The sequence below is a fragment of the Ictalurus punctatus genome, chromosome 23 (assembly GCF_001660625.3).
Source record: "Ictalurus punctatus breed USDA103 chromosome 23, Coco_2.0, whole genome shotgun sequence".
In the NCBI taxonomy this organism is placed as follows: domain Eukaryota; kingdom Metazoa; phylum Chordata; class Actinopteri; order Siluriformes; family Ictaluridae; genus Ictalurus; species Ictalurus punctatus.
In genome coordinates, this window is record NC_030438.2 from 8737501 (window position 1) to 8750000 (window position 12500).

The 12500-nt window shown below is 43.3% G+C and overlaps 1 protein-coding gene across 3 annotated transcripts in view; it reads right to left on the bottom strand.

Moving 5' to 3' along the window:
• The window catches only part of pola1 (polymerase (DNA directed), alpha 1), a 44747-nt gene that overhangs the window by 25749 nt on the left and 6498 nt on the right, over positions 1–12500 (bottom strand). For 2 of the 3 annotated variants that reach the window (XM_017453759.2, XM_017453761.2), the window contains exons 17-28: positions 11493–11554; positions 11305–11394; positions 11105–11221; positions 10825–11000; positions 10611–10740; positions 10405–10524; positions 10210–10306; positions 9993–10117; positions 9085–9237; positions 8883–9005; positions 318–350; positions 120–212 (exon numbers count right to left, since the gene is read on the bottom strand). In XM_017453759.2, coding sequence (XP_017309248.1) covers positions 120–212; positions 318–350; positions 8883–9005; positions 9085–9237; positions 9993–10117; positions 10210–10306; positions 10405–10524; positions 10611–10740; positions 10825–11000; positions 11105–11221; positions 11305–11394; positions 11493–11554 — 1319 coding nt within the window. The remainder of the gene's footprint in view (positions 1–119; positions 213–317; positions 351–8882; positions 9006–9084; positions 9238–9992; positions 10118–10209; positions 10307–10404; positions 10525–10610; positions 10741–10824; positions 11001–11104; positions 11222–11304; positions 11395–11492; positions 11555–12500) is intronic. The other variant, XM_017453760.2, reaches the window with a different exon arrangement.

Consider the following 12500-nt stretch of genomic DNA (forward strand, 5'->3'; position numbering starts at 1 on the left):
ATTTATTTTCCATGAGTGCTGACTCTTATACTGGTTGGGGTGGCGGTGGATACTGGGTGGGAACACACACACACCTGAAATGAATACACATCACCATGGTTATGAGGTTCTCCAGCTACCTTGTTGCCCAGTTTGAAGACCTCGTCCAGGTTGGAGCTGTTGGTGTTGATCATGATGGAATCGGTGTCTCCGTAAATCACATCCAGATTCATCTGCGCAGGAACACAGTCAACACGTCAATACGTTTACGCTCAGAGCTGACGGCCATGAGCGCGTTATTTAACAAGCGTCAATCACAGAGCATCTTCTCAACTCACCTTCTGAACCATGTCTTTGGTGTGCATTAGGATCTGAAAAGGAACAATAAATATATCAAGATCTCTCACAAAACACACACACTTAAAATATCTACATGTTATAACTAATACACACACACACACACACACACACACATACATACACATACATATATATATATATATATATATATATATATATATATATATATATATATATATATATATATATATATATATACACACACACACACATATACATACATACATACATACATACATACATATACACACACACACACACGCACACACGGGAAAATGAGTGTTAAACAGACAATACTGTGAAAGTGTCATGCATTACGGACACTCGCTCGACAGCAGGCATAGTGACACGCCAAACACACAAAGAATTTAATTAGGAAATCTATTCAGTAATTCAACACTTAGCAATAGGGAAAAGAAAAAGCCTCGGTGATTTGCTTTTAAATGGAGGATAATTGGCTAAGAGGGCTATTAACCGCACTGAAATGGGGCTCCAAACCCACACACCAGCCGAGTCATAATAACGCCTAATGGCCTTAATCACCGGTGGCCTGCATAACGGAGAGAGTGAGCATGCCGCAGAGAGAGACAGAGAAAGGGGGGGGGGGGGGTGTCGGGGAGGAGAGAAAGAAAAAAAAAAAAAAGAAAAAAAGAAAAAAGAACAGGAGGGAGGAAAGAAAAAGAGTGGGGGGGGGGGGGGGGGGGGGGGGTCCAGCTGTAGATTGGGACCTACATCAGCTGCAGCTGTCATGGAACAAAAAAAAACTAAGAGAGAGAACAGAAGAAAGAGAGAATAGAATAAAAAAATGCTCAAATGAGAGAGACAGTGCAGAAATAATTATTTTTTGAGCGTAGTGACAGGCACGAGTTTCTTTTAGTTGAACAGCACTTAAAATTCATACATGTGGACTTTATCAAACGCGCATCCTTTCGACGGGGGCACCAATACTTTATGCATGAGTTCAAATTGGCATAGCCGTTACGGTTATTTTATATATACACACCTACTATGATTAACTCGGTTCTGTTATGTAAATAATTGGAGTAAAAACAGTGTGTCGCGCTGTTACAGGAAAATAATCTGCGATGGGACGATGTGATGGAGGAGAGTTACTGTTTACCTGCCCCCCGCTACCAACCCCCACCGACCCCCCCACCAGTTTTCCTCTAACGGCACGTCGTCAAGTGTTTTTATTTTTATATACCGCAGCAATTTGCCAACAGATTTTTAAACGATTAAGTATGCGGTCATACATTTTATGCATTTTTAGTTGCGTTTAACGTTGCGGTCGTATCAAGTTAATTACAAAAAAGTCAACTCTTGAAGATATCGGAAAACTTACAGCTTTACCGCTGACACTGGAGACTCCTTCCATATATGCTCAATAAACTTCACCGGAACAACGATTACTTTTACATGGCGCGTCAGCCGTACTGTACGAGTCGCCGAGGCTGAGCTGTTACCATAGAAACGATACGGTATTAGAATGAGATTAGCTAGCTAGATTATTAGGAAATGATTCGACACCTTCTGAAGGGAAAATAAGCCACAGCAATCGTTTTATTCGGCGTTTGAGTGCGTAACGACAAAACAACTCCAGATGCCCGTCACTATTTAAGGAGCCGTGGATTTCGGCGTGAGGGGTGACCTCTACACGAGAGGGACTCTGACAGGTGGAGACGGGGGCAATAATCTAAAGCCGGACGGAGCAGAAAGAGGGGGGTGTCGTACTGAAGCCTGTCAACAGCAATCGAACAAGCCGCCGCCAGCCATGCTTAACACACACATACACACACACACACACACACACACATCCGCATCCTCGTCATGGACAAGGACGGTGCTATTTCAGAGCGTACGGGTTCCACTCCTTGAAACTGGAGCAGCCTTAAGCACGCTTTATGAGGTGCCAAATGCCTCACGGGGGGAAGCAAGGGGTCACATTTGAGTAATTACAGAACAGCCCGGCGCATTAGCAAATACAGCCAAGGTCACCCGCAAAACACACACACTCACACACACACACACACACACACACAGATTGAGAGAGGCTCATTAGGTCGCAAGAGAGCTGAACTTTTTTTTTTTAACAACTCATCCCAACTCCGCACTGAGAATGAGGAGATGGTTAGAAGAAACTTCCTCACCAGAAATGCACTTTACTCGTTCTCTTGCACCCGTTCAATCAGACGCGTCATTTTGACAATCGTGCACGGTGATGAGTTTGGGTATGTGCACCGGGTTTTCCAGAACCCCGTCCATGTCAAGTGTGTTATGACAGCAGGGACAGCCTGAGATACAGAAGGACAACGCTGGTGAAAGACAAGTCGTTTGACCATGGCTCAGGAATGACCGGGGGGGGGGGGGGGGGGGGTTGGGGGGGCTCATCTTTAAACACATACCGCTCCAAGTCTAATTAAACACCACAAGGCTGGGGGTGAAACTCCTCTGAGCTGGAGATACGCCTGTACCAACTGTGGCCTCACACTCGCACACACTCACAGTGAATGACAGAAAGACAGGGATGTTGTTGATTCCAATTGAACCCTTTTAGGATTGATGGTTCTGATGGGAGATCCTTCACACCACCGAGTATCCCATTCAGACAGAGTTGAGGATGGTGCTCAGCTCGCAGACCCGGTCTTTACGCAGTGTGTAATTAAACAGATCAGTGAATCAGAGGCTGTAATGTACAGCAGGATGGTAGGATTGCCTTCATTCCATGTCCGTTCTTGGCTGACTGACCGATAACCACACAAAGGTTTAATGTCCCTCAAACAAACCCACACTGCAAACCTTACACACACACTTACACTCAACTCCCCAAGCATTTTACTACTCTTATACCACAGCAACCTGCAAAAACTTAGTAAACAACATACATTTCACATACTTTTTTTAATCCATATACAGACACATTTAATGTTGAAGTTCCTGTTCTCACTTACATTACAGCAGCTATAAACAATCGTTCTCTCACCAGCCCTCTCTTTATTCTCCCTCTCCTTGTTTCCCCTCTCACTTGAAGTTAATAAGAAAGGAAAACTGTCCTGAAGATGCCGTAAAACTTCAAGCTTAACAGTTAAACGGCTTCACCTCTGACACTGGAGACTCCTTCCATAAATAACGATCTCTTTAAAGAAAACGTCACCATATCAGCGATTACACACGTCCACCCGGGATTGAGCTATTACTATAGAAACGATAATGTATCATATTAGATAGAAGGATCGCGTTAATATAAACCTGTGATTTGAATTACAGTTAAAACTTGTTAGTGAACCGTTACACAGTTTATCAGCATATAAACATTACATCGTCACGTTGCCCAGCCCTAACGCGTTATATTATATACTATATTATATTATGTGACATTAACTAGCTATAAGAGCGTCGTTTTCTCATCCGCGAGCTTGGGATTTGACGGACAGGAAATTAAGCGCCACATCTGACGTCCGTGTAAACCAGTGAGCGTGTTACGTCCGTGCGCTCGTTCTGAGCCACGCAGGTCCGTACACCAGCAGGCATTTTAATCCCCAGTGGGCCATGAAATACCTTGTAAAAGAAAGTATCTGGTGACGATTGTTTTGAAAAGCAGACTGCTGAAAAGCATTTTGAGGATGACAGTCGCTCGCTTGAAATAGCCAGAGACACACTGAACTGTCGGGGTGATCTATAGCTGCTGCTGTCATCTCTCTATCCCACACACACATACACACACATACACACACATACACACACATACACACACATACACACACATACACACACATACACACACATACACACACATACACACACATACACACCTGGAAGTTAACTGGATGTTTTAAACATACACACAGAGAGATAGGCATGGTTTTGGTCACGTATCTAGATCAACATCCCACACACACACACACACACACACACACACACACACACACACACACACACACACACACACACACACACACACACCGAGTTAAAGTTATACGAGCCAGATTCCAGAGTACTGCTCTCATGGAACCCGAGGTGTCAAATATCCACGCAAATCCCTTCTCTGATTTAATACAACCGCCTGAAATCACAAACTGGCACACCAGAGCCGAAGGTTACGGAGAACCGGAGAACCCAAGGCCCAGTATAAAAATATCACACAAAAGAGCACTGCATTCCCCTGATGCATGAACTCTCCGGCCCAAAACAAACATATTAATCAGATCAGGTCCAGTTCCAGCACGTGAGCCAAAGGCCAAAAAAAAAAAAAAAGTAGTGAATAATAAAAAGATGAAATAAAAGATATGTGAAGAGACCTGCAAATCCAGAAGAGGGATGAGGACGAGTATTTCTCACTACATTTTCCAGTACAGGACGTGTTCACCTGGAATACCACCAGACGGATTTTGCTTCTACAAAGGAGGTGCGACCGCAATATTTCCATTTATTATATTTATCTGTGTATTTGTTGACAGGAAACACAGAACCGTTGTCAGGTCTGTACCTGGATTAAACTCCGCCTCACTTGGATTAACAGAACATTAATTGTTGTGTAAATGATCAAAAACATTCAGTCTTTGGTCTCATATCCAAAGCGTACTCCTTCCAAAGCAATCAGCGTGCTCAAGTTATTATACTGCGTTCCCATCAGGGCCTGAAGCACGTGCCACACCCACACCCGGCTCCGCCGTATTATTCACTCATTCACCTCCAATAAACCCTTTTATGAGGACAAAAGGACAGAAAGATACCCCAGCGCATGCAGCGTGACGAGATCTTTTGCACCTTTCATGGTAAGGTGTATCAGTATCAGAAAAAAAAAACCCAGCTCGCCCTTTAGAAAATTAAGCCACCGCTCGAGACAATTAGACCAATTTCAACCAGTCTGACCGAGATCCTGTTGCTCCCTCGCGTCACACCGTTGACAAGTCCATTGTAATTCAGGCCGACGGCGCGATTCAAGACCCAGGACACTTTTACGATGAGCGCTGGAGGTGAGAACGAGAGACGGAGAGGTCGCGTGTGAAATGCCTGGCTGAATATACGAGGGTTTTCTGAATACTTCAAATGAATAAATACATATATATATATATAAAAATCTATATACACGGAGTTGATTCTCAATCCAATCTACATAGAGTTTATAATTCCCTATGTAGTGAGCACATAGTACACAAAAAGCCATTTGGTTTCCGTAGTAACAACTTGCACAGGGCTTTGTACGGCGGACGTGACATGCGACCTACAACCATATACACGATAATGGCGAGGTTTTCTGTACAGAGATTTAAGGAATGAGTCTCCAGTGTCGGCACTTTGTAACAGTCAAAGGTAAAAAGTGGTACTTTGAAGTTTCCGACGTCGGAAAGTGTACAGGACTTGGCGGTTTCTCGTCAAGTTCAAGACAGAGAAAAGGAGACAGAAGCTGGTGAGGGGCGACGACTTCTTCCTTTGTAGTTGAAGGACAGTTGATGTGGTTCGAGAGACACTTTCGGTGTTTTTCATCAAAAAACATTTTCCTTTCGTCTGCATAAACAAATTTTCCCGTCCGTGTTCTCCAAATGACATCGTCTGAGCGGTATGTGTTTCTTTTACTTTTTAAGGAATTACATTTTAAAAGGCGATTTGAAAGGGACGAGATGGCCCCTAACAGGTCGTGGGGAAGATTAATTTATCACGCCGGACTAAATAAAGCTCGACGGCCTGACCATCATCGTCAAATCCAAAAATGTCCCCTGGCCCCGTGACTATGTGTTAAGTCCAGTAATATCAGGAGAAAATCCTCCACTAAAGACAGAAGTAATAACCCCCGAGAGGCGGGTCACCGTTTACGCTTTATTCCAGGAAAGGTTAAAAACGACCTTTGTGGTTCCGAGTATAGGATCAGATAAGCAGCGATGATTTATACCACATCTCCTGCACAAGCTGAACTCGGGTCAGGCGAGCCTCATCTGTTTTTACAGCAGGAGATACTGAGGATCAGTTTTTCCCCTTCTTTAACTCCTCCAACCTGGAGCTAAAGGAAGATGAGCGGCAGGTCGGAGGTCACGCTTGCTGACGTTCCGCAACCATCAGCAGCTCTGAAACCTCCTCGCTTGATTAAACCGGTTTTCCACCCTCCGCCCGCTCGGATCTAGCCCCGTACTTCACACAGGGCCTCGGTACAAAGCTCCCGAAATAAAACAGAGGCCCATCAATCACAACAGAGCCGTCCACATGTAACACTAAGCCGTGTTCTGCGCCATACTCGGCATGCCAGGCCAGCACAGGGTTCGCCACAGAACAAATGTTTCCCCAGAAAGGTCAGAGTGCTCAGAGTCACTCCTCGTTTCCGTTAGCGCTAAACCCGGAGGAACTCAGGCTGGATGGCTAGAAGGGGGACTTCCCGACTACTCCTTAATCCAAAGGGGTCAATTTTACTCACCGTCTCCCCTTGGTGATGTGTTTCGGTAGTGCTTCAAATAGAAACCGTCTCAGAATGTCGAATTAAGACGATTGGAGTTAAAATGGCAACGATAAAAGATATGGGTGTCATTATTTATGCATAAAGATTTAGAGCCAGACCATCGGTTGCGTTCTGAAACGTCAAGCTTATTGTGAGACTCAACACTTTCCTGCGTTACTGTCTGTAGCGGCGTAACGACGACCTAAAACATCCGATAACGTCACTGCTGAACATTGCATTTTATACCACAGTGCTGCTGAATCCTGGATTCTGATCGGTCAGAAGGTGCTGATTAGTTTTCTTTGACGGCAGCTCTGACAGTAGTAGTGACAGTAGCTCTGCAAACATTTGAATAAATTATGGTTTCTATTGTAAGAGCTCATTCGTAGGGATGAATTGCACGATTTTATACAGTGCGCTGCTGCCACATGGTTACCTGATTGCACATATACGGGTGTTCCTATTAAAGTGGACAGTCAGTGTAATACATTAATTGTTTTAGCTCGGTAAGTAATTATAGTTATATACGGTACAACTATTAGCCGAGTCTGAATCCGAGAATCAAAACAACATGTAAAGAGCATGAAAGATTGAAAACGCTAAAGAAATAATGAGATAATTATATAAATAAATAACTTTCATCAGGCCAGAACAATCCTCAGGACATGACTGACATTTCTGCAGCTCTGTCCTTCAGGTCGGGGTTTGCACTTCGAAAATAAATAAATACATACATAAAACAAACAAAAAAAAAGTGCATGTTTGATTCACTTAATGCAGGTGAGTCGATTCAGAGTCGAAACGCTTTCTCACTAAAGTTGATTCGGAAGCGAAACAAGTCTGCATCTCTGTCGAACCCGGGCGTGCTTGCCGTGCGTGTTCCCGTCTTCCTTAAAAGAACCTCAAGCTGGACAAGGATGAGGATTAGATGAAATCACCACGCCAGGGTTCCGTTCAAACGCAGTAGATGCTGCGTGTCTGAAAGCATCGTTAGAAATGGCAGGAAATCCAGGCTGCGTGCTCTTTCACGAGGGCACGAGGGCCAAATCACATCACGACACACCACACTCCACATCAATAAATCTTCACACGAACGCAGACGTTTCGATTCAAACCACGTCACGGGGTAAACACAGAGGTGTTCGCCTGATGCCAATCCTCTTACCACCATCATTCTCATTCATTTCAGATGAATATAGTTTAGTTGGCACTCCGAGAGCAAGAGCGAGAGCGAGAGAAAGCGAGAGAGAGAGAGGAAGGAAAAAAAACCCACACTACAGCAGCTGACAGCAGTAAGCGCATATCATAATGGGAGTAATTAGAGTAATTTGTGCCATGGAGCCAGACGGAGAGCTGTGTATTAGCATGAACAAAGTGGCTCAACACCAGCCGTCTTTATCTCACGCCACACAGGTCCACTACTTCTATTACAGTGCCTTTAAAATGACTATAATGTGTGTGTGTGAGAGAGAAAGAGATTGTTAAGAAGCCTGCACACACCAGGAACATCGATGCAGAACTTCTATGGGTCTATTTAGAAATAATAGCTCACGTTGCTGAACGTGAATACATGCGTAGCATTCGGCACTCAGGCGGGGAACATGAGAGAGGAGTGCTGATGAAAGGTTGAGGGTATATTTAAAAAAATAAAAAAAAACCCATGAGAGGACATCAAATTGTTTGTTAACGCTTAATATACAAAAGGAGGTGGAGGGTCAGGGTGATTGGGTCACTCAGGATGAAACAGGTAATCATGGTGGAAATCTGAGTTTGTGCTGCCCCCTTCTGGCTCAGTGTGACAAATGGAGATGAAACGAATAAATATTTATCTCAATAAAAATGGTACATTTAAGAGTGGGGATTTTTTTGCGTCACACACACACCCAATATAAAAACAGAAAAAAAGAATTATTCATGTACTACATGAATAATACATAGCCATAAGTAAAATAAAATACACACACACAGAGAGGTGAATCTCAAAAAATTAGAATATCAGCATAGAAGTATGTTTTAAATTAAATAAAATAAATTAATCAAGTCACAGAACTGAAGTGTTCTCTAAAGTAAAATAATGGAAGTGTATAAATAAATAAATAAATCAGGAAGCATTCCTCACCTCTCTACCCTTGTGTGTGACGAGAGCAGCCAGAGGTTTGGCGTAGAAGCGGCTGTAGGAGAAGCCCAGACACCCGTACATGCTGTTAGCAGTGAGTTTCAGAGCCTTCTGTCTGATATCATACTGCAAAGAGAGAAAACATCATTAAAATAATATACAGAACACACGACCCGGAATAAAGCCGCAATGCACATGCGCTGACCTGCAGGTAAAGGTCAGGGTTCAGATCAGGCTGCTTCATCAGCTGTTTGACCTGCCGCCTGCGCTCCACCAGCTTACGGATCTCCTTCGGAAGAACGCCCATCTCCAGATCCGGGTCCGGAAGGTCCGGAACCTCATCCGCGTCCTCGTCCTGCTTCATCAACGTGCGAATCGGGTTTGAAGTATTAGGATATAAAACAGTAACTGTAACTTAAGTGAAGAATAAAGCAAACACACCACGGAGCATCCGGTTATAGGAAAATAATCCACCAAAGGGTGGAGTTATTAAGCAGAGTTCCTGTTACCATGACAACATTGATTCGTTTACTATAAAAGCACATACCGAAACGTTTTACTCCTCATCTGCTAACGATTACGTTTGAGTTTTTTCTTCTTCATTTATTACTAAATGACACTTTATTTTTATCCATTTTTAGCTACAATTAACGTTGTGGAATGTCCGTGAGCCGAACCAGTTCCTGCTCTCACTTACGTTATAGCAACTATAAATGCTCGTTCCCTCACAAGCCCTCTTTTTACTCTCTCAACGTTAAGACTGTTACAAGCACTGACACCAGAGACTCCTTCCATAAACAAGGAATTAAATAAGTCTCCTTACTGAAAACTCTGACGAGTATACATTTATCTCTGATCAATAACAGCACAGTTTTTTTTTTCAGTAAGATTAAATTAGACAGGATTACATTACTCAGAGCAAGTCCCTGTGAATGAGCTGTTGCAATAGAAACGATATTAAAACGAGCTCGTTAATATAGTAGGAGCTACAGGCGGGTCCAGGTTGTTATAGAAACGATGACGTATATAAAAATAAATCAACAGCTTCAGATTTGAGAATTTAACAGTGCTGTGGAGTAACCTAGTGTACACATTTACTCTACACAGACACACCTCGATCTTTTTGCGTGAGCCAGATGCCTCGCGCTGAACCGTAGTGAAACAGATGTTAAACTCCTGGATGATGGATGGGTACAGACTGTTGAAGTCCAGAAGCAGAATGAACTTATCATAAAAACCTGGAGGAAACAAACAAAGATTAAAGATTTAACACACACACACACACACACACACACACACACACACACACACACAGAGAACGAACACTTACCAATTTTAGGTTCCAAGACCAGACCTCCAGCGTACGCAGCCTTCCTCCTCACCTTCCCAGACTTACTCTTCCCTACATCTACATCATCATCCTCACCCTTATCACCAAACATAATAACAAACAAAAACATTAAAAACACTATCACAGGAAGTAGAATTAAAAATGAATAAATAAATAAATCTGTAAGTGGTGTACAGGCTCATGCTGATGTTTCTTCATGAAATGTTTGTCTGGAACGATGTAGTTCCTCTCGTGGAAGGCGTGAAGCAGCAGGAACTCGTTCCTCTCTGAGCGGCCACCCATCAGCGTCCGAGACTGTAAAACACAGCAGTGTGGATTTAACACACACACCTACACTTACACAGTGTGTGTAAGTGTACGGGTTAGCGGACGATGCTCACCAGGACATTGCCGGCGATGTTGGTGATCTGAAGCGCCAGAGGAAGCACGTTGAGCTCGCACATGATCTGCAGGATGAGCTTGGCGTCCATCCAGGTGAGTTCCAACAGGTAGAGCAGGTGAGGAGAGTCACTGAAAGAGCGTAAAATCCAAATAAGGATTGTATTAAGATGAATCATTTGTATAACAAAATACGCTGCAGGTTCATCAATCAACCTGTACAAGTTCCTGATGTTCTCAGGAGGCACCATGGCTCGCTCCGTCTTAAGGATCTGCGCTGCCAGTTCAGTCAGGTGGTAACTCTTACAGCGAATCAGCTCCTTAGCGGAGATCTCGACGTCACATACGAGTCTGCCACAGGCAGCGCTCTTCTCTGCGAAACCGCCTCGGCCCTGAGATGAGAGGAACAGTTCGGAATCAGCTCGCCACATACAAAGTCAGGCTACTCTTAGCTATACTAGTAATGATGATTACTATCTATCTCTCTCTCTCTCACCCCGAGTTTGGGCATGTTGGCCCGCCTCAGTCGGCCGATTTTGGACCAGAAGGGCACCTTACACATGTTGATCCTCTGCAGCAGGACTTCCAGGTCAAAGCCCAAGATGTCATGCCCCTAACGGAGTAAAACAGAGTTTCAGTATATCATCGCAAGCACACCTTTATAAAACGCATGCTAATTTGTGATGTTTCACTCACCACCAAAACATCAGGATCGATCTTGTGCAACTTGGCCAAGAAGAAGCCCAAGAGAGTTCGTTCTGTCGCTGCCATCTCTACAATCCCGTTCTGAACAAAAAACCAAAGAGAGCGCGCGTCCGTAAAGCATCTTGTGATCGTACACATGCACACACAAATAGCTCTGACTGACGTCACACACAGCTCACCTTCTTCTTAACCACATCCTTGAAGTCGTAGGGATAGATGCAGTCTGTGGGCTTGTTCACCACTGAACCGTGGAAACATGTGCACAGTGACCGGGAAAGAAGACCAATCAGGATTAAGATGAAAGAGAAAGAAAGAGAGAGAGAGAGAGAGAGAGAGACCGACCAATACTGAGTTTTGTAACTGATACGATTATTTGTTTATATGTTTATGTACCAGATAAATGATAAGCCGAACCGATATTTATTGTTTTACTTCTGTTTGACACAACGATGCTAAACTGAACAAACAGTTTTATTTATAAAAATTGTGTCAATTTCATTTCCTCCTCACAAAGAAAACAAAACACTTATGTATACACCAATAAATAGTGCGGCCTGAAAGAGGGCAAAAGATAAAAATTAAAGTGCACTGCTACTAAAGTGTCTTTTTAATTTTTTTTTATAAATATAAATAAAAGCTTGGATGAGGTAAACAGGTTACGTGACTCCCCGAGTTCATCTTAGTATTTCTTAGTGCCGAGCTGCTTAAACAACATATCAAGCATTCATCCAACACATCTCACTTATACATGAACAACTGTTATGTTAAATAAAGCTTATTAATTAATGCAAAGCAAGTATACTTTACCTGTGCACACCGTCAGATTCAGTGCTCAATTCTCAAAACGCCCACAAGATGTCGCCATTTACCGGTCATTGCGATATTACAGAAACTGATTATGGAAAAACGCTTCAATATCGTGAAAAATATCGGTTAAAACCGATTATGATTCGATCTGTAACGATAAACAATATCACATAAGGCAGAGTGCTGTTCCAGTGAATATCAGCACAGGTACGATTAGAATCGAGCGCCGCAGGAGAATCGGATCCTATTATAAAATATTTGGTTTATTTTTGCTCAGTCGATGAAAACAGTCCCCAGAGAAGCCACAACTCTATACAGCGTTGCACGGTGCCAGACTCCCTGAGGGTAAGTAAGCGCAGTAGTAAATGTTTCAGCATAAC